Source organism: Akebia trifoliata, chromosome 15 (genome assembly GCF_017979445.1).
Source record: "Akebia trifoliata isolate Shusen 1 chromosome 15, ASM1797944v1, whole genome shotgun sequence".
NCBI lineage: Eukaryota > Viridiplantae > Streptophyta > Magnoliopsida > Ranunculales > Lardizabalaceae > Akebia > Akebia trifoliata.
The window spans coordinates 9735786-9759341 of NC_141389.1; the positions used below are offsets into that span (position 1 = coordinate 9735786).

A 23556-nucleotide genomic window follows, 5' to 3' on the forward strand; every position below is an offset into this window, starting at 1 on the left:
TAACCTTTGTTAAGTACGACACACCGTAAGCCATTGACATAGATGGAATACATGATCATTCGCAAATTATGCAATTATGTCGAAGTGCTTGGGATTTGATTCGGCAAATGGGGTATTTCTTTTGCCTCCACATGTGCTCTCTGTTGTCAAGGGGAAGAGGCCCTCTCTCACTTTTTTTTGTTATTGTAAGTTTGTTCAATCCCTTTGGCTGAACTTTAGTACGTTACTGTCGTCCCAATAAGCAACTATGGTTTCTTGGTGCCTTGGACATTGGTTTGGGATCTGTAGCTTGGAAGAAACTGGCTTATATTCAATCGGTGGTTCCGTCTATTTCCAAATGCTTAGTTGAACTTCAATGTGTGCATAACTTTAAGCATTCTTCTAGTGCTACTGAGAAGGATGTTCTTCATTCTTCGCAAGTTCCGGTTCGCCACACTTGGATAAGAAAGTTGATTCAAATCAAATGAATGCCTCCTTGAATCAATCGGATTAAACCATAGCTCTCTAGGCAACCCAGGTAGTGCATATGAGGGGATATATCTTGAGAGGAACCAGTGGATCCTTCATTCAAGCTGGGTGTTGGTGGTCCGGATTGTCCTATGTTTATTTGGCACAAATTTAGATTTAACAAGCGTGCGTGTTGTGCTTGGTTAGCTTTGCAAAATAAACTTACAATTGGATAATCTAATGAAATTGCTCCTCAAGTTGTTTCATTTGGATTTTTGTTACTATCTCTCTCGATCAGAATGTGAATTTGTTGAACATTTATTTTTTAAGTCATCTTATTCTAGTTGGATTTGGAAATCGCACAGTTGTTCGGGGTTGAATTTCTAATGGAAGAGTTGAATAAGATTGGAATTTAATCTAAATCTCATGAAAGTCTTGCTCCTTTGTTTTTAACCTTTGGTGTCTTCGACTGTTTGGCATATGTGGAAAAAACAAAACAGTGGGATTTTTAAGAAAAAAATTTCTACAAAAAAAGATAATAAAATATCACACGGAATTGTCTTTTTTGGAAAATGATTAATTGGGGTTAAAAATCAGTAAATCATGGAAGTTGTAGAAAGATTGGAAATTTCGCTCAGCGAAAAATAAATTACTAAAGTTCCTTACAGATGGAAACCCCTTAATTTGGATTCTAATAAACTAAATTGTGAAGGACTATCCATGAAGGAAGATCAAGATTTGGTTGGATTTTATGTGACAACCACAGATTCATAAGTGAAACTTTTGGATCTTGCTCGTATAAAGACACTTGGTAGTATGAAAAAGTAAAATGTCTTGATTTGCCCAAATAATTCTAAAGAAGTACAAAATAACAATAATAATAATAAAAAAGATAAGGATAACTGAACCTAAATCTATGAGTGGATTATGCCTTCATGAAACATTTTCTTAATCATATGCAACTCTGTGAGAACATCTTTGATTTCCATTCGGTCACCCAATGACTCTGTAGAACAGAGAACTCCAATTTTAAATATGGAAATCAAGCATTCTTGCATTTTATCTGTTGCCTTGTATCTTTGATGACTTCCAAATTCATTGGTAACTTCATTATGATTGTCTGAAAGTAAACGTGGATCCACTACTTCCATCACTCGCCCAATCAATGCCATTTTTGAAAACTCATGAAGGTTTAGACCATCCCTAAAAATTTCATCTGTCGGCCTCTTTCCTTGTAAACATCTCCAACACAAGTATTCCATAGCTGTATACATCTCCTTGCTTAGAGATCTCGGCACCCATGCCATACTCTGCAATTCATGCATTGTTTAATCAAATTTTTTAAAAATTAAACATGTTATTGGATAAATTAAAATTACTAGATAAACTTAAAAAGATTGATAAATACCTGGAGGAATATACCCAACCGAACCTTGTATAAGTACTGGATTGGTTTCCATTTCGCTGCTCTGAGAAAGAATTTTTACCAAACCAAAGTCACCCACGTGGGCTGTCATGTCATCGTCAAGAAGAATATTGCTTGGCTTTAGATCACAATGAATAATTGGTGTTTGGCCATGATTATGAAGATAATCCAATGCAAAAGCAATGTCAATCGTTATGCTTAGTCTCTGATGAAAGTTCGAATGCCTCCTGTTTTCACTTGGGTGCAACAAGTCTTCAAGGCTCCCATTACTCATGAACTCAAAAACAAGAGCTTTGAAATCATTACCGCTAATGTCAACACTTGAGCATGCAGTTATGATCTTCAGCAAATTTCGATGTCGGACATTTCTTAAAGCTTTACACTCGTTCATAAAACTCCTTGAACCTCCTCGTACATTAAGGTTGAATACCTTCACTGCAATAAGTTTTTCATCTTGATGAAAAACTCCTTTATACACAGAGCCAAAATTTCCAATTCCAATTAAGTTTGCTGAAGAAAATCCCTCTGTTGCTTTATGGAGTTCATTGTAAGAAACCCTTTCATACCAATCACCCAAGAAATTATTTAAAGAAGGTTTCATTCTTGGCTTTCTCCTCCAATATAGAACAAGAAGAGATGCAGCCACAATTGTAAATAGAATTGCACCAATTGTTACCTTGAAAGCAAGAGATATTCGTCTTTGCTTAGATTTCAAAATGAGGCATGGAGGTAACTGTAGTTTTGGTACGCCCCCACAAAGTTTACTATTGGTACCTCGCCCTCAAGATCATTTACAGACAGATTCAAATTTTCCAAAAAGGGAAGGTTGTCCAGATCTTTAGGAATTTTTCCAGATAAGTTATTTCGTGAAAGATCTACTTCTTGAATAGCCTTCAAAGCGCTAAAAGATGAGGGAATGGGTCCTCGAAAGAAATTACCTTGCAAATAAAGGTATTCCAAGCTCAAACAACTACCAAGTGTGCTAGGAATTTCTCCAAACATATTGTTCTCAGAAACATTTAGCACTTCAAGATTTTTCATGTTACCCACTTCCAAAGGTATTGACCCAGTAAATGAATTATAAGCTAAATTAAGGTAAATTAACTGTGAGGATGAACCAATGACCCATTTGGGTATAGTTCCATTAAAATTATTTTTAGAAAGATCCAAAATCTGTAAAAATTTAGAATTCTCAAAATTTGAAATGATGTTTCCTACTAAGGAATTATGCGATAAATCAGGATAAGATATTTGAGTGATGTTGCCTAAAGAATTAGGAATATATCCTGAAAATCTATTTGCACTTAAATCTAATCCTTGCAGCTTCTCAAGCTTCCCAATTTCCTTGGGAATACTACCATCGAGAAAGTTAGCACGCATATACAATCCAATTAAGTTAATGAGATTCCCGATTTCAGATGGAATGATTCCAAATATTTGATTTCCTGATAGATATAGTTTAGTGAGTTGGTTTGATAGATTTGCTATAGAGTTAGGTAGCTTACCTCCAAAATTATTGACACTGAAATCCAAGTACTCTAGATTGGAGCAGTTGGTCAATGAATTGAGGAATTTCAAATCATCAACTTTTCCACTTCCAAGATGATTGAAATCTAAAGCTAGAACTCGAACAACCTTTAGGTTTCCAACCTCAAGAGGGACATTTCCAGCAAAATTGTTATAACCGATATCAAGCATATCGAGTCTTGAAGCATTGAACAATGATATAGGAATGGATCCGAAAAAAAGATTTCCTGAAATAAGAAATTCACGGATATTCGGAAGACTGAGGCCTATCTCAAGTGGAAGACTCCCAATTAAGTGGTTATATGGTATAGAAATAAATTCTAAAGAAGAGATATTGTAGAGACAGGGAGGAAACACACCAGACAAAATATTTATACCAAGTGAAAGAACCTCTAGATTTTTTAGTTGGCAAAGGGAACTTGGAATACCTCCTTCTATGCTATTATCATGTAGAGAAAGAATGTTAATTGATGAAAGATTACCAAAGGAAGTTGGAATCAAACCGGTTACATTGTTCTGAGCAAGAGACAATCCAATGAGCTTGGATAGAGAGCCGAACTCAATTGGTATATTCCCAACAAACTTGTTCCAGCCTAAACGAAGGATTCTGAGGTCAGAGCAATGGGACACATTGATTGGTAGTTTGCCAACAAAAGAATTATTGCTCATATTGAATTCTTGTAACCTGAACAAATGGCCTACTTCTTGGGGTATTTCGCCTTGGAAGCTGTTGTTTTGAAGATTTATGGACCTTAAGAAAGAAAGGTTCCCAATATACGGAGTTAGGGATCCTACTAACCTTTGGGAATCGAGTTTCAATATTAACACCCTTTGATGTCGATGACTGCATGTAATACCTTGCCATTCACAAAAATGGAGAGAATAGTTCCAAGAGGCCATAACTCCCTGAGGATCGTTAGATATAAGATCCTTGAAGGCAATCAAGGCAAGTCGATCGGTTTCATTCCCTTTTAGGATGATGCCAGATCCTATTGGTAAACCAATGGGCCAGAAAATGATCGAATACAGAAAAAAGAAACTAAATGCACTCATTGTCATGATTAAAAATGTAAGCTCTCTTGTGGGTTTGCAATTGCGTGGTGACTTATATTTATAGGCAAAGGGTAGGGATACAGAACCGTGTGTTGTACCTAACAAAGGTCAGGTGGCACCTTATTTCATGCCACGTGATATTTGTGGGACCCACTGACCGTATGAATATGTGATCCATCAAAAGTGTGACACACCGTTTTGGATCCCTACCCTTTGTATCTACATCAAAAGTGTGTCAAGTGCATGTGCCTAAAGCGTGTTAATTTATCACCACTTAAGTGAAATGTAATTCAAGCAAAACCGAGTGTTTCTTATCTTATGACTTGACTTCAGTGCTGGCCTCTTGGACAGTGCTGTGTGTGATTATCAATCTACGTGATCTACATGTGGACCCCAGCGTTTTATTGGGTGAATGGAGTGTAAACCTGTAATGCTACCTTTTTGATTGTTTGTTTATTGACTAATAATAATAATCTCACACCCTTTTTTTCAGATGCCTTTATATTATAGTTAGAGAACCACAAATCTTTTTCTTGTGCATCCCAAGCAAAGGATCTACGACTCATGAGAGTTTGTAAGTTGACTTCTCTAAATACAAAATTTTATTTAAATTTTTGCTGATATTTTTCTTTTTTTTAAAGGGGACTTTTAAATCTTTTCAACGATATATAAATCATCGAAAATGGATAAGTAAAGAGTCCTCAGCAAAATTTTCAAGTTAATCCTAAAAATCTGCCTCGAGTGACGAGAATCATAAATTCTTCAAAATGATGGTTTTTTTTTTTAATATACTTTTTTTTTACAATAAAATAATAGATTTTGGGTTTAAAACTATAATGCATAGAATCTTAGACTATTAGAAGATTTAGAAGTTCTCTACCTTAAATTTACACCAAAAAATATCCGAAGCCCACAGAAAATTGAGTTGGGTCAAAGGTTTTGAATTGGATGTTGTCTAAAATCTTAGCTTTTTATTTTTTATTTTTCAAAAATTGCGATAATCTGATCGTTTTTCTTTTTTATGCCGACGTCCAATGGAGGCTCGAAATAAATGTAAACCTAAGTTAAAGATGGAGGGAGGTTAAGGTTTCTCTAGGGTTTTGTCCTAGATGATTTTGTTATTTTATAAATGTTTTGTTTTGTTAATAACTTTAGTTATAAAAGTCAAAATAATGCATTGTCGATTCTCCTTTACTTTTATGGTTAAGCAGTATATATTTCCATGCTTATATCTTTTTTACTACGATAGTTTTTCTTATTTTGGCTATTTTGTATTTTTGTAGGAATAAGCTTATTTTCTATAAATAGTATTGTAACTCCAATACAAGAAATATCTTTGGATTAATAAAATTTATGTTTTTAGATAATTTTCTCTTTATTTCTAATTTCTTGGTATTTTGTGTAAATCAATAAGTTTTTGGTACTCAATTGTTCGATATTTTTTTTAGAATCAGTCAACCAATTCTTAGATTGTTCTTCGCCTTACATCACTTTTGGGTTCCTAGTCTTGACTAAAATGTCGTGTTGATTAGGCCAATTAACTAAACCAAATTTCTCTTATCATCAATTGGTCTTAATCCAAAGAGGGTTTCAGGTTTCCTATTTAACCCCTGAGAGAGGGACCTCTTTCTAAATATTAGTGGATTTTTTTTTCTTTATTAGTGACCCTCACACCATTTTCCTCTTATAAAGATTGATATAAATCATTTTGGATGAGAAAATGATCGAGATTGACAATTTGTAGTCCTTAATCAACAATCGTAGACCTATATCAACAATTTAATCGTTGAGGTCGATCTCGACTATTAGATGTCAAAAGGTCAAGATCAACCATTTTGGATGAGAAAGTGGTCGAAATCAACAATTTGTTGGTATATCCACCATCAAATCATCAAGATTCCATGGAAATAGTTGGGTTTTTGGCTCCATCCTTCATATTCCAAGACTCCATGGAAAAAAGTAATGAAGGTGAAGGGTGAGTTAAGCAAAACCGAGGGTTTCTTATCATGTGAATACCTGGTCTTGACAAAAATGCCGCGTCGTTTGGGTCAATGAATAAAACCAATTTCTCTCAACATCGCTTGGTATATAGATCTGGCAAAAACTTCCTAATGAGTGGACTAAGAGTAGGGGAAAATTATTGATGTACCCATCGAATTCCTTTTCCCTCTTAGGGTCTTTGTTGTCATATGTAATATGGGTACCCCATATAACCTAATTCTCAAGAATTGAATGAGAAAAAATATTTTGCTTGTTGTGAATTTTTTTTTTTTTTGTCAAAAAATTATCAACTTAACTACAGCTAGTTATAATAAATATATGACTATAGTTTTCCAAAAATCAAGATTTATCTTCTTTCCAAGCTATACTTCTTTAGACTCGTTTTATTAAGTTTTAATGCATATTTTATTTGGAAAATTAAAAGAACTTCATGCCAAAGAAACTAATGGTTTTGGTTCCTATTGGTTCAATTGCCTTTTAGACCCAACTCTAATCGATTCTATTGGTTCAATTCCACTTTAGACCAGTTAAATAGGTATCCATACTAACTAGGCTATCAAGTTACCACTAAAAAGTTGGGGATTATCTAGAATGAAATCCTAACCATTGGATTTCGTAATTACACGGTTGAGATCATGTGATTTTTTCATGAGTCGTCGGATCCCCAGTTTTCTTTAATGGCCTAATTAACAATTCAGAACAAGCTTACAACTATTGGAAATACGGAAGACAATGGCTACTTCTTTTTCGATTGCTCCTTCAGTCGTGGCAAACAAAACATTTGTAACAAAAAGAATTCAGTTTCCTAGTAGAGTGGTGTATGCTGGCCTCAACTTTTGAACTTCGATTTATCCAATCTGCTAGGAAAGAAATTGGAGGATTTTTTATTTTATTTTATGAAATTGTTCTATATAATTGCTTCAACTCCAGGGAAGAGTAAGTTGTGGAGATGTTCGGATGTGAATATCATGAAGACGTCTGGAGAGTTGTTCCCATGTCTAAGGTTTAAACCCCTTGAACCCATACTTCTTATGCTAACCACTAACCCATCTTTACCAATGCAAAAAATTAAAAAATTAATGCCTTGGACTCGTATGAAAGAATACAACATTGTGGAGCAGTGAAATACCTCCTATCCTAATGAGATCAGATTACAAGTACTAAAATCAATTGCATTAATGGGCTGCTTGATCCTTCTTTGAAATTTGTGGAGCAAATGAAGGAAATCTAGTTGCTAGCTTCATCATTACTACTTGCACTCATGAGTTCTTTCCGAGAGGCAGATTATGAGAGAAATATTTTCGTTGTTGGTATAAATTACCTGAATATCAACATTAGATTCGTAAACTTTTTGTAATTAGTATCACAGCGGCATTTTACATTTCCCCACATTCAGCAATGACACATGACGGTTGTTAGGTCCAGTGGCCACATTCTCAATCTTCCTGACAACCAAAAGACCGTCTCCAAGCACTCTCTACAAGAAATCAAAATACATCATCATCATCCACAATGCCTTCTTCAAACTATTTGGGATCGACAAGTCTAAAAGGTGAAAATGGATTTAAGGGGAAAAAATAATTCATATATATTACTTCACATGGAAGTAAAATTAGACCAGGAGTAGAGCTTACCCCAAAAACTACATGCTTATTGTCAAGCCAATCACATTTCGAGCACGTAATAAAGAACTACAGGGAAAGAAAAATATAATCAGGATTAGATGAGGAATAAAGTTGTTTAGAGGAAACATCACTAATGCAAACAACTCAATTTATAAAAATATATTCAAAAAATCATAACCGAATGGTTGAAGTGAAGAATAAAGAATGTTTCCCAACAGAATTAGAACTGAATGGTTGAAGAATATATGATCAATGCATTAACAATCATATAAGACAATGGTAAGACTAGGTATTCTTTATGTTGGGCAATCAAAAAATAATATTTTCTTGCATTGAGTGTAGCCAAGATGAGAATATTGAAATGGATGAGAAGAAAGATATAATCAAGCATTCAAGAAAATTTAGTAGTCTCAGGTCATTTGGTCATGTGCAACAAAAATTTATCAGTGCCAGTTGGAAAGAACACTGGTAGAATGTTCCAAATGAGGAGAATTCCAAAAGCACTTGAATTGATGTAAGACGTGACTTTATAGAATTGAATGGGGACCAGGATTCATTCATCAGGATCCTAACAAGGGTTGTGAGTGTTCATATTACCAACAACTGGGTTAAAAAGTCAACCTTCAACGACTAATTTCTAACAACTAATCCAACTGCATATTAAAAAAAATAGAAAAAAGTTTTCGTTAATGTCAATTGGGTTCTGTATCAGGCAGGACCCAATATTACAATCTTCAAAACAACTGAAATGAGGTATTACATAATGCTGGGCTCCCTACAGATTATATGTTAAAAAATGTTTCAAAACAGGTTTCATAACGAAATTTGAGTTTTGAACAGAAGTAACAAAACTAGCTATAAAGTACTGGCCATGCGTGATAAAACCAGAGACCTGGAATCAAAACCCAACCTTCACACTTACACCTATCAAACATAATTGCACTTAACAAACATTTAAAAAGACAAGGGATGTCTATACCATGCTGGAAAAGGAAAATGCATGTTGACTGATTCTGGAAAAGACCATGTGACTGCTAATGAAATCAACCAGAAATAATTTTGAAATTTACCTGACATCCATTAGTGTTTGGTCCGCTATTTGCCTGCAAAGGGGGGGGGGGGGGGGGGGGGGGCGGGTTCACGACATGCCTTTCAAATCTTCAAAATAGTTCCACTGGGCTGTAACTCAAACAAACAACAATAGTTTACAATACGCTAGTATATATATATATATATATATAGGGAACCATTTGGAGGCCCTAAAGAGAGCCAAACATTTTTCAATATATGAGCTAGAAGTTTCGGAATGAGCTGATTTTTTGTGATGATCTCTATGGTGAGGGGATCATCCTAACAAAAAACCAGGCCATTCTGAAACTTCTAACCCCAGTTTACAAGTTGAAGAATCGTGAACAGTCAATTATTTGTAAACCACTTTTGAAGGGGTTAGAAGTTTCAAAATGGGCTGGTTTTTTGTGAGGATGATCTCCTCACCATAGAGATAATTCTCACAAAAAATCAGCCCATTCCAAAACTTCTAGCCTATATATTGAAAAATGTTTGGCTCATTTTAGGGCCTCCGAATGCTCCCCATTATTTATATATATATACACACTCACTAGTGTATTAACAAACAAATTTTTATATATATATATATATATATATATATATATATATATATATATATATATATATATATATATATATATAAATTTGTTTGTTAATACACTAGTGTGTGTGTATATATATATAAATAATGGGTGGCGTTCGGAGGCCCTAAAGAGAGCTAAACATTGTGCCAAACATTTTTTCAATGTATGGGTTAGAAGTTTCAGAATAGGCTGATTTTTTTTTTGGTGAGGATGATCTCTAAGATGAGGAGCTCATCCTCACCAAAAATCAGCCCATTCCGAAACTTCTAACCCCTATTTTGAAAAATGTTTGGCACAGTGTTTGGCTCTCTTTAGGGCCTCCAAATGCTTCCCATAGATAATACTTCAGACATTTATTATAGGTTTCCCATATATATTTTAAGAAGAAAAAAACAAATATATATATATGGGAAATGTTCAACAACAAACATTTTGTCAAACAGTTTGGCAAAACATGGGTTAGAGGTTTTGGAATGGGCTGATTTTTTTGTGAGGATGATCTCTACGGTGAGGAGATCATCATCACCAAAAATCAGCCCATTCCAAAACTTCTAACCCCATCAAAAATGGTTTACAAAAAATGGACGGTACACGATTTTTCAACTTGTAAACTGGGGCTAGAAGTTTTGGAATGGGCTGATTTTTGGTGAGGATGATCTCCTCACCGTAGAGATCATCCTCACCAAAAATCAGCCCATTCCAAAACCTCTAACCCATGTTTTGAAAAATGTTTTGCCAAAATGTTTGTTGCTAAACGGGACCCTATATATATATATTGAAAAAAATTTGGCACAATGTTTGGCTCTCTTAAGGGCCTCCAAATGCTTCCCATAGATAATACTTCAAACATTTATTATCAGTTTCCCATATATATTTTAAGAAGAAAAAAACAAATATATATATATATATATATGGGTCCCGTTCAGCACCTAACATTTGGGTCAACATTTTTGCCAGCCATTTTTGTCCTACATGGGATAGAAGTTTTGAAATGGGCTGATTTTTGGTGAGGATGATCTCTACGGTGAGGAGATCATCCTCACCAAAAATCAGCCCATTCCAAAACTTCTAGCCCCATGTTTACAAGTTGAAAAATCGTGGACCGTCCATTTTTTGTAAGCCATTTTTTATGGGGTTAGAAGTTTTGGAATGGGCTGATTTTTGGTGATGATGATCTCCTCACCGTAGAGATCATCATCACCAAAAATCAGTCCATTCCAAAACTTCTAACCCATGTTTTGAAAAATGTTTTGCCAAAATCTTTGGTACTGAACATTTCCCTATATATATATATATGGGTCGGGTTCCATAGACACATAAAGGTACAACGTTTTTGTCTTATATGGTTAAAAAGATTCGGAATAGGCTGATTTTTTGTGAGGATGATCTCTATGGTGAGAGGATCATCCTTGCAAAAAACCATCCCATTCCAAAACTTCTAACCCCATCAAAACTGATTTACAAAAATTGGACGGTCTAAAATTTTTCAACTTGTAAACATGGGGCTAGAAGTTTCATAATACGCTGATTTTTGGCAAGGATGATCTCCTCACCATAGAGATCATCCTCACAAAAAATCAGCCCATTCCAAACATTTTTGCCCATATAAGACAAAACACGTTGTAGCTTTATGAGTAGTTTTATGTGTATACGGATCCTAATCCTATATATATATATATATATATATATATATATATATATATATATATATATATATATATAGAGAGAGAGAGAGAGAGAGAGAGAGAGAGAGAGAGAGAGAGATGAGATGGGGTTAAATGGACTAAAGGACCATGCATCTCCATAGACCACATGTCAACGTGGCACCCAAATACACCATCGGGTGCCACATATACGTAGAACATAAATTTTTATGAACTCTCAAAAAAACAGAATTGAAAAAAGAGATTTTTTCACCGTTAGATTTAAATTGTAAATCTAGGAGTTCAATGACCGTCCATTTTTAAACCCAAGATTCAAATGGGCTGATTTCTGTGAGGATGAACTCTATGGTGCGGAAATCATCCTAACAAAAGTCCGCCCATCACAAAATATTAGCCCATTTCAAAACTTCTAACCCATATTTTGAAAAAATGTTTAGCTCTCTTTAGGGCCTCTTAATGCTCCCCTAGATATATATATATATTGAATGAACGAGTGACAACATGTTTCCATGCATCATTATATTTTAATCATGAACTTATCTTTTGAGCAAAACAATACACTATTGTAGAAATTAAAAAACCATAAGATCAAGACATTATCATTAAAGTCCATATTAAACAACATTTATAAACCAAATCACAAACAACCATAAGGCAACAAAAATTAACCATAGGCATACAAAAAAAAAAAGTTACTTTCATTCTTTATATAAAAATGTGTTTAAATGTAAAATAATGCGTTTAAAATGTTAAAAAACACAGTTCTAAGAAAAATCATATATTTTTATCGTTTTAATTGTTGGAGTCACAAAACATGATTTAAACGAAACTTAAAAAAAAGTAGTTTTTTGTAACTATGCACTATGCACTGGAGTGCAACCAAGAGAAAGAATGACCCACCAGCAATTCAATAGCACTATGGTGAAATCTTCATTCTTATTTGAACACGAGCGGAGAAAGAAGAAACCATCAAACAATGGCATTTGTTATGAAAACCCGTGCTTCCATATTATCTTCAAGAAACTTGTGGTGAGATGCAAACCACAATTTAGAATTTTCTTATCTTCAAGTAACCATGATACTGCTATGACAAGCATAATTTTCTATGAAGTTAATAAATGATATCTATCAAATATTAGAAGAATTTATTTGTCAAAAAAATAAAAAATATTAGAAGAATTTCAAATGATCAAAAGTTGGTGTTGCATCTGTGGATGGAGAAACTGTTGTTTCAAGTAGGTTTCAATTGGCCCTTACAAAAAAAAAAAAAAAAGACCATTTAATAGGTAAGGTCCTTAAGCTGAACTTTGGTGGTGGAATGACGAGCAAACTACCCTCTTCAAGAACTGCCCCCTATGCAGGGATAACAATGGTGAGGTAAGAACATTCATATCGGTTACACGGCAAATAAAAGGTTGGCTTCTATTAGGCTAAGTTCATCAACTTTGACAGTCACAAAACCTTCCTCTGACATGAGGTCATTTACTGCAAAGGTGGTGTTCTTAATGGAAGCAGAGTGATGTGTTTATCCTATGGATATTAGCAGATGGTGTTAGGTGAGGTATACCCATGTGTCCATAAGAAGGAAAACAATATTGCAGATTCCTTATCCAAGGAAGAGGCTTGATTATGAGCTTATTTGTCCATTGCATGCTCTAACTCACCTAAAGAGTTTCCTTCAAAAAAAAATTTTGCTTCCAATATTTTATACTATTTTATCTTGGTCAATAAATTAACAAAACTATTTAAGAAAAATATTACAGCATTTGTAGCTCTTATCAAATTACTTCTACACATAGATTGGTTTTTTCTTCAACAATGATTTATATTGGAAATAATATAGTTATTTTAGTCCTAATTGTTTAGTTATAGATTTTATTTTCATATTTCTTATTGTAAGGGCTTTTTAGTCTTTTTATTCTTTGATTATTATAAATTCCGGCCAAGTTCTCTAATTCCCTTATTCTTCTTGGTATCAGAGGCTCTAGAGGACATCCCCCTTTGGGTTGTTCGGATCTTGAAGTCCCTTCTCACCTCTTCTCTTCTTTTCTCTTTTCTTCCCTCATCAATCTTCTAGTTCTTGAGATCTAATAACCTAGCAGCCTCGTTGTTAGATCTCCTTTTTTTTTCTCCCTTAATCGCATGTTGCATTAGAGATTTCTCTTTAGTTATCACATGCTGTGATAGGGTTTTGCATTGTGATTCTACCCTACGTTAGGATTTGTTTCTTCACTAAGGCTGTCGGTGCACTATTGGGTACCCTACAATAAACTGGACTGCTGTTTTCTGCCCTTGTGACAGCAATAAAGTGGTTTCTGGGTGCTGCAGCAAGACTGCTGCCCATCTTTTTGCAATTCTGGGTATTGTAGCAAGACTATTGACCCCTTTTCTCCCCTGCGACAGCAATAGGATCACTCCTGAGTGTTGCGGAAAGGCTGTTAGCCTCTTTCCTGTCCTATGACAACACTTGGAACATCTGCAGCAAAGTTTTTTTTTGGTCTTTTTCTACACTTCTGGATACTACGGCAAGGTTGTTTGCCCTTTTTTTTTTTTTTAATAATTGAAGGTTGTTTGCCCTTTTTCTGTCCTACAACAGCAATAGGAACAATTTTGGTAAGTTGTTAGGCTGATTTCTTCCCTGTGACAGCAACAGGGGGTTTTGTTGTGAGCTAAGCAAAAGGTTGAGGTTCTTTTTTGGCTGTTTTAAAGGACTAGAAGACTACCATTTCTTCTCGTGATTTATTCCATATTAGGTTAAAGTTCCGAGAGATCTCCCTTCAAGCCAAAGTTATTAATTTCTACGATCACATTGAATAAAGAGATCAAGGATTCCAACACTGTACTTGGGGCTAATTCTTCAGCCCAACATATTACCATTGCTCTTCTCAATGGTCGGAACTTTCAGTCATGGTCTCAATTCTGTAAAACTTTATCTAGGTAGTAGAGAAAAATCTGGATGGCTCTCTGGCACTGTCACTAAGCCACCCCTTACTGATCCCAAATTTGAATCATGGGAGATCGACAACTGCACTATCTTTAGGTGGCTATTCAACTTCATGGAGCAACGCATCTAGACCATGTTCATGTACCATGAAATTGTCTCCTCTTTGTGGTCAAAACTTACTCAGACATATGCACATACCAGGAATGACTCGAGGATTTACGAGCTCTATCGAGACATTACCCAAGCTACCCAGGAAACTTAGAGTGTAGCTGATTACTTTGGATTTCTTCAATCATGTTGGGAGAAACTTTCTCATTATGAGTCTATGGCTGAATTGTCTTCAGAAACAGCCAATTATGTGGTTAAAAGAATTGCTTGACATCAGACCTACCAGTTTCTTATGGGTCTACATTTTGAGTTTGAGGTAATTCAAACACAGATCCTCAACACCACCCCTTTACCTTCTCTATTTGAGATATTAACCGCATCCCAAGTCGCACCTTTGAGGGACAAGTTCATCTTCATGTTTTTCAACCTGATAGCATACTTTTCCCCATTACACCTCGAGTATTGAGGTGCACGTGTTTGTTCAAGACAAAACTCCTAATCGTACAAAACTGGATAATAAAGCTATTTAGTGTGTTTTCTTAGGTTACTCCTCTATGTCAAAAGGGTATCGGTGTTATGATCCAAGTTCTCACCATGTCATACACTCCCTTGATGTTCTTTCTTTGAAAATGTCTCATACTTTAGTGCCACATCTACTTTGCAGGAATCTTCTACTTTGTAGGATCTGTCTCCTATAGTGTTGCCTTCTCCAGTTTTTTCTCCATCTTTGCCAATGCTTAAAGTCTACACTCGTCGGTCTCGCCCTCCTCCACCTTTGCCAACCTCCTCCTTGGATTCAGATATATCAATCCTTATCCCTTCTATTTCTAACTCTCACTTGCTTATTGTCATTCGCAAAGGTAAGCGGGGGTGTGTGACTAATCATCATATTGTCCAGTTTGTTTCCTATCAAGGTCTTTCTTCCTCTTATCAGGCCTACCTTGCAGCCACTGATTCTATTTGCATTCCTCGATCTATATCAGAGGCTTTGCGAGACCTTCAATGGACTAGAGCTATGAGATAGATGCTTTACAGAAAAATAATATCTGTGAGCTTGTACCCTTCTATCTGGGGAGAGTACTGTTGCTTGCAAATGGGTCTTCACTGTCAAATATCACACTGATGGGACTGTTGATCGTCTCGTTACTAAGGTGTTTACACAGACTCCTGGAAAAGATTTTGGTGCCACGTTTGTTCCAGTTGCCAAACTTTTGACAATTTAATTTCTTATCTCTGTAGCTGCATGTCTCTCCTGACCACTTCACCAACTCGATGTGAAGAACATCTTTCTAAATGGTGATTTGATTGAGGTTATTTATATAGACCCCCTCCTAGGTTTTGTCTTCAGGGAGAGTATCTTGGGAAGGTATTCCACCTTCTTAAATCTTTGTATGGCCTGAAACAGTCTCCACGAGCCTGATTTTAGCATTTTTCTGAGGTTATTTTATCTATGGAGTTTTCTACATACCACTCAGATCATACATACTTTATTCGTCGAAGAGTGGATGGTCGTTGTACCATTGTGTTGATTTATGTGGATATTATTGTGACTGGTGATGATGCACGGTGGATTGACAGAGTTAAAATGTTATTGGGTCGTGCTTTGAGATTAAGGACTTGGGTCCACTCAAGTACTTCTTAGAGATAGATGTGACCCACTCTCGTTGTGGTATTTTTCTATTTCAGCGTAAATAAACATTGGATCTTTTTCAGGACACTAGGATGCTTAGTTGTCGTCCTGCTTCGTCGCCTATGGATCAGAATCACATCCTTCAGACAGACTCTGGTGATCTTTTATCGGATCCTTCTTATTAGAGACTTGTAAGTCGTTTGATTTATTTAACTAACCCTAAACCGGACTTGTCCTTTGTAGTTAGTGTGGTCAGTCAGTTCATGCATATTTCACATATTTCTCATCTTAATGTCGTTTATTGTATTTTTACTACTTAAAGTTGTGTCCTGTCTTGGAATTTTCTACTCTTCCACTGCTCAGTCGCATTTGTCTTGTTTTACATATGTTGATCATGTTGGTTCTCTTATAGATAGGAGATATACCACTAGTTTCTGTACTTTTTATGATAATAATTTTATCTCGTGGAAAAGTAAGAAACAAAATGTGATTTTTCGTTCTGCTGAAGCTGAATATCGTGTTATGGCCCTTGGTACGTGTGAGCTAATTTAGCTTCAATCTTTGCTAAAGGAGTTGGAATTTCCTATTTCTGGTTCTTCTAATTTTTTCTGACAACAAAGATACTATCATACTTACTTCTGACTCAGTCCTTCACAAAAGAACTGAGCATACTAAGGTTAATGTTCATTTTCTCAGAGAGAAAATTCAGTCTGGTGATTTTCAAACATTCTTCGTCTCTTCTTTAGATTAGCTTGCCAATATGCTTACGAAATCTATCGATCCTTCTATCATGAATTCTCACCTTGTCAAACTGGGTTTAGTTAATATATCTACCCCAGCTTGAGGGAGAGTAGTGGAAATAATATAGTTATTTTAGTCCTAATTGTTTAGTTATAAATTTTATTTTCATATTTCTTATTATAAGAGCTTTTTAGTCTTTTTAACTCTTTGATTATTATAAATTCCTGCCAAGTTCTCTAATTGACTTTACGATTTCTACTCCATTATTCTTCTATTTATAAGACAAAGTAACTCCCCAAGCACTTGCATACACAAACCATTTGTTTGCACCCATTCTGATATATAGTTTGATGCAATTAGTTACGGCCTATGTTAACTTAAAATATAGACACATGAGCCGTGTCAAATGCATCCAGTGTTAGGCATGCTAAACTAGATAAGTTGATACATCCATACATTTGATTTAATATGTAGATATATTTTCAAATTGATTGATGTTTGTAAATATTAAAAATCTAAAAAAAATTAATTTAAATAAATTAACCAGTTTATTAATTATACGATGGCAAGATAATCAATAAATTAAGATTTTCCCAATGATAGTACCACCATGTGTGAAACAAAGGTGCCCATCAGCATTATTCTCAAGAAAACAGAGTGTCATTGACAAACAAGTTACAAGTAGTCACCACCAAACAAAAGAATGAACAATTTTAACTTCAGAAAATGAAAAACCAGAAGAGCAGAATGATTTTGATTCAACTGACTCTAGATGATTAAACTACAACTGCACTTAAAATAAATGGACAGCTACTGACCTTTATAAAATCACCAGCCTGAATCATGAAATCCTTAATCACCCTATGGAACTGACAGCCTTTGTACCCAATTGGTATTCCTGCTTTTCTGCAAATTAACTCAAACAAATGAAAGAGATTATTAACAAACATAAATATCTTTACCTATACAAACGATGACATGGACAAGTGTTGGTGTGCAACATAGATACAAGTTATCTGACACAACATCTTTCAGATCTCAGGATACAAACATGTACCTATGCATGTATATGGCATTATACTTTAGCTCTATATGAATGAATAAGAAGGTTTTTCAAAATACAATAAGGGAAATTATGGGAAGTAAAAGAAAGCCTTTCCATGCACCATGGATTGGATTACAAAAGGGAGACTATCCAACAACTATAGGTGTGTTTAACTACTACATGAAGTCAATAATGGGGACCACAAGCATGAAGAATTAGATTCCTAGAGACCTCAGGAATCATACAGGTACCTATGAATGTCTGTGGCATTATTCGAAATATCATAAAGGAAATTATGAGAAGTAAAAGAAAGCATTTCCATACACCATGGATTGGATTATAAGAGGGGAGACTATCAAACAACCATAGCTATTTTTAACAACTATAGAAAGTCAAAGTGATGGGGACCACAAGCATGAAGAATTAGATTCCTTTTAGGAGTATATTTTTTGTTTTTATTAGAGAGTTTGATGTTTTTGGGTGAGCTACTTTATTTTTTGTCATTAATAAGTTGTGGGTGCAAGGTAGATATTTTTTTTTAATTGATAAGTGGGCCAGCCACTTAATATTGTGGCCCAAAATTAGAGTTCGGCAGCGACTTTTAGTTGTAGTTACTTGTTTTAAAAGTAATTAGGGTTTTAGAATGTTAAAAAAATAGAAAATAAAATTTTAGAAGGTTTCTTCCCTTTTTTTACTATTTAAACACTGCAATAAGATCTCTTTAGAGATGAATATGAAAAAGATTTTTTTTACAGGTTTTCTCTTATGAGAGTCCTCTTATAGTGTAAGGGGATTGAAATCCTTAGTCAGATGTCAAGACCAATCTATCCTCCTTTTCTCCATCTCATCTTTATAAGTTTGTTCTTGTACTTAAGGGGGGTCACCTCGTCCTCATAGTTTTGGAATAAAATTATACTTATCAGAAAATAAAATAAAATAAAACAACCCAATTCTTTCATTTTCCTAGTTCATCTGTATAGGGTCCGAAAATGCCATCTCAAGTAGTTTTTCCATTAGTTTGCACATTTAGAAAAAAATCATAACAATTGACAAAGACATTCTGAGTTTTATCTCTGATGAAACTTTTAAGTTAGGGATGGTAATGTGACAATTATTATAAATATTTTGACATGGAAAATCAGATTTTGAGACTGACAACATTAGTTCTTTTCTGAGTAAATTATAAAGTCTTTTTTTTTTTTTCTACTCATCTAAATTCTCACCCGATTGTACATGGACAAATCTCGGTAGACTCTGTCATGTGTAAAGCTAGGGGGTGGAGGAGAGGGGGGAGGCAAATTTAATTATCTCTTGATCCATTGCAATGACACCACTTAGATATGATCTCATTGCTTCTCTATATTCCATATGTATTGGGCCTTCACCAATTCAGTGTGCCTTAAAGTCAATTCGTGGGCCTACTATGCTTTTCGTACTAGAGGAAAGATATGATGGAGAACGCTCCCTCTTGCAATGTGTTTGAGTGTTTGGAAAGAGAGCACCAATATGTTAGTGCAAAATAAGTAATCCATCATTTTAGTGCTCACTAGTCACAACTTTATTAATATGATGGTAGCAATCTAGAATGCTTATGAAATGAAAATTTCATCTAATCAAAAGTAGTTGAGTTATTGACAATGCAGATAAGGGAATTGACCTACCTGTATTCACCATTATAGAACTGCCTGCCAAACCAAAAAAAGAAAGTAAGTTTTAAGAAGTGAAGCTCTGGCAATTCTATGAAGCAAATTATTTAAACATAGAGCCAAAAAGAATTGCATGCAGTAATCTAGCAACTTATCAACAAAATTGTTATGAGAATAGTAGAAGACATCATTAACAAATTAGGTAAGCTTCACTAGGTACATAAAGGAAACACATTACATCACATATTGAGAATAATGGAGTTTATGGTTGTTTTTATTTTATCTTGTCTACGTATTTTATTTTACGTTTTTTTTTTTTAGGGTGGGTGGGGAGGGGGGGGGGGGGCTATTTCGTGTTTAGATGGGATCTTATTATTGGGTTTTAGCTTTTCAGTGCTTTTCATAGCTCTATTATATATTTTCTAGTAAGGTAATCTCAACCTCCTAGGTATTCCATAAGAGTCATTCTAAACCGACTACTCTGATGTGGCAATGTCCTCAGAACCATAGATTTATTTCCTCAAGATACAAGGAAACCCATTACATCACATATTGAGAATAATTCTATTATTGTGCTTGAAGAAGCTGCTGGATATATAGCCAATGTCACCAAAGCACTTTGACAAAGTTGAGAAATTGGCTAAAATCCTGATCTGCCATCCATTTAAGTGAGGAAATGGATATACCATTAACAAAAGCTCGATTGCACCTAGAGCACATCTACGATGATGGATCATGCAAAAAACCTAGTAGTCACAGGATGGGACAAAAGCACCCATGCAGAACCAACATGTGCATAAGTACATGGAAGAACAAGGTACACAAAAGGCCATGAAACAAAGAATCCCCTACCATTTGGTGAAGCTTTACTTATCATTTTATCATAGTCATAAGCTATTACCAATACAAGTGAATAATTTTTTTATAACAAAGATGAGAATACTTGGGAGCATTAAAACTTTAATGTTAAAGTGGTCCTCTTTACATATTTTAGGGTGATTTAGATATGCCCCCCTACGTTTTGCTGAATATTAGAAATACCCTGCATTTTTTAAACTGATGACATGCATCCCTTGACCTCGGTCTTCTAAATAGACTAAAGGGGAAAAGACTCATATGCCCGCTTCTTCAACCTCTAGACAAAAACTCATAGTTTTCTTTTCAAAATAAGTCATCCTCAAGTTCTCCAACCTCCATGCTATATCTACTCAATTTATCTTCAATTCGTCGTTTTCAACCTAGAATTAGCCCTTTACATAAAACCCTAGATTTTTCTATCCAAATCCCATCATGTTCAATTTCCTCAAAAATCTTATATGTTTTTTTACTTCCCAAAACTAGTCATCTTCAAGCTCTTCAACCTCTAGGGTAACTTTAATCTATTCAACCTTATTTGCATCCATCATTTTCTAACTTGCGTCATTTGTAGAGAACCCTGGTTTTTCTACGTAAAATTTTATCGTTTTATACTTTTTCAAAAATTGTATTTTGCCTTGAGATTTGAAGGTTGAAGACTTGAAGTAGATAAAAATCTTAAGATGGTTGATGAGAGTTAAAAATTTTATCCAAAGAGGTTGAAAATGAGGGTATTTGAGTATTTTCCCATTAGTCTATGTAGAAGACAGAGGCCAATGGATGCATGTCATCAGTTTCAAAACATAAGAGGGTATCTCTAATATTCAGCAAAACGTAGGTGGGCATGTCTAAATCATCCCATATTTTATGGGGGGTTTTTTTTCTTGTCTTTTTATTGTTTTTTTTTTAAGGGGAAAAGCCATTCCATCTTTAGATGGGATCTTCTTATCAATGGAGGATTTTAGTTTTTCAGTGCTTTTCGCAACTCTCTTCTATATTTTCAAGGATGGTCATATCAACCTCCTACGTGTTGCATATATTTGTGGCTAGTTTACATTCAAGCTACTTAATTAATTATTCTTAGCTTTTCCCTGCTTTGTGTCTCTCTTTTGCATTTCCTAGGTAGGTAATCTTGACCTCCTAGATACCATGTATAATTGAAGAGTCCTGATTTTCTAGCTAGAAAATCTTCACTCGGTCGATACTTTGCTGATGTGGCATGGACACAGAACCATAGAATATTTCATCGGGATACACAACTGTGCATCTCCATAAAATATGTGCAGTTGGGTATAATCTATGGTTCCATGTCCATGCCACATCAGCCGTGTATTGACCAAGTGAAGATTCTCTAGTTAGAAAATCAATATTCATAATTGAATCAAATTTACATTCCAGCTAATTAATCAATTCTACACTTTCCCAAAAAATGGGGTTGAAAAACTGACAAACATATACTAAGAATGGCATCACGAGTAACTTGATCCTATTATATAAAATCGCACCATTTTAAACTGTGCATGGTCCCCAAAACTTGCAATAGCAAAGAATAAATAAATAATTATAAAAATTAGGTTTTTTTTCATTTTCTTCCAAATAAAAAATAAATAAAAAAAGATTTATTGCAAATGATGAAAATCAGCCCAAGTGTACAAGAAAGCAAGATTTTTTCAATCAAAAAACAAATTAATGGTTCAGAAATGCAAGATTTTTTACCAATTAAGATAATCAAATAAGTCCATAAAAATGCAAATCTTTACAACAATAATTGTGTAATACTACTACAAGTTACTATTTTGCTTCGAGTTTCGGTAACAAATCATGGAGAGATTGTCGAACTAGAAGAGACTAATTGGGGTTTTCATCGATCATAGAGTTAGGGTTTCGAAGGTAGAATGGTGAGAATCAAACCTGAAATTTTCAGCGGTTTTGGGAGTGATATCGGCGAAGAGTTCCATCTTGATTCTTCCAGCAGGGATGGTCCCGATCGTTACGTCAAAGAAAACGATTGGGTTTTTAGGGTTTGGGGGTCTGCATTTCCTCCACCAGACGCCATGAAAATGGAGAGAGAGACTACCTACGGTTTGGGGTTCTCTTGTCCCACTCTGACCTACGCCTCCAATCACAGAACCTAGGGATACGCATAACCATAAATCTTTTTATTGTGTATCCCGAGGCAAATGAAGAGCGTATGGCAGAGGAGGGCAGCATTTTATCACGACTCTTGTTTTAAAACCCAGTATCGTCGTCTCGTCTCGGCCACCGTGGATACCGAGTGGACTCGTTGGAATCACCGTGTCATATAATATTCAATGATTTAACTCGGTTATTGTCACCAAACCTTATTTTATACAGATTTTTTATGAGGGCTGCTATTAGCACCACAACTTTTACTTATTACAGTCCAGTTTAAATTAAAGAAAAAATTAAATAAAAGTAGGGTGAATCTCCATTGCGTGTGATGAATATGACAAAATTCCAAGTCCATTAGATTGTTCATTTCAATTCCCGAAACATGTTTTTCCATTGAATTCGTCACTTTTATAATCAACAAATTTGATAATAAAATATCAATGATTTTGCCATATCCACAATCTCACTGATAATTTATCAATGAAGTTATAAAATTGATGAATTCACTAGAAAAAACATGTTTTGGGAAATATCTCATAAAAATAAGTCAATTATTTTTAAGAGATAATCGCAAAACATTCGAACACTCATTTTTACTTTTTTGGGATATAATGAAATAAAACTTCTCGATTGATAAACAATGAACGAAACTTTATTAAACTCTAGTACTTGACGAAGATCATACCTCTCCTCTAATTAGATCGAAGACCTATGGCAGTGAACCATACACCCCTTAGACCCTCATCATCGCTGCAAATCTCAACCTATACTCTCTTGCTAAAATGTTTATGCACCATTGTTCCTAAAACCATAGATGTTAGGAAAAGAATTTGTCTCAAAACCCTAGAAAGTGATAGACAAATTACAAAAAGAGAGAGAGAGATTACAGAGAGATAAAGATGATTTCTTGGGTGTATGGAAGAAAAAAAAATGATTTGAATTTTCTGAGAAAGGCATTGCAAGAGTAGTTTTGAACTTTTATGTTGTTGAAGGAGGGACTTCAAGATAAACAAATTATATGTTGAATCAAAATTTTTTTGCTCAAATCTAGTTGGTAAA

General features: G+C 34.9%; 1 protein-coding gene and 1 pseudogene across 3 annotated transcripts; both read right to left on the reverse strand.

Annotated features, from left to right (window-relative positions):
• Positions 1-1259: 1259 nt before the first annotated feature.
• LOC147384273 (LRR receptor-like serine/threonine-protein kinase EFR) lies at positions 1260-4474 on the reverse strand. Of its 2 annotated transcripts, none has more exons than XM_086426724.1 (2): positions 1856-4474; positions 1260-1757 (listed from the first exon to the last, which is right to left on the reverse strand). In XM_086426724.1, exons 1-2 carry the CDS (start codon positions 2472-2474, stop codon positions 1660-1662), a joined length of 717 nt encoding a protein of 238 aa, XP_086282850.1. In that variant the 5' UTR covers positions 2475-4474; the 3' UTR covers positions 1260-1659. Both variants share the same exon structure in this region; 1 of them encodes a protein (XP_086282850.1).
• A 3048-nt stretch (positions 4475-7522) lies between these two features.
• On the reverse strand, positions 7523-22554 carry LOC147384274 (peptidyl-prolyl cis-trans isomerase CYP22-like; annotated as a pseudogene). The gene is made up of 6 exons (XR_015172589.1): positions 22276-22554; positions 19525-19548; positions 17637-17724; positions 9150-9182; positions 8089-8145; positions 7523-7931 (listed from the first exon to the last, which is right to left on the reverse strand). The product of XR_015172589.1 is annotated as a peptidyl-prolyl cis-trans isomerase CYP22-like (transcript).
• Positions 22555-23556: the final 1002 nt, after the last annotated feature.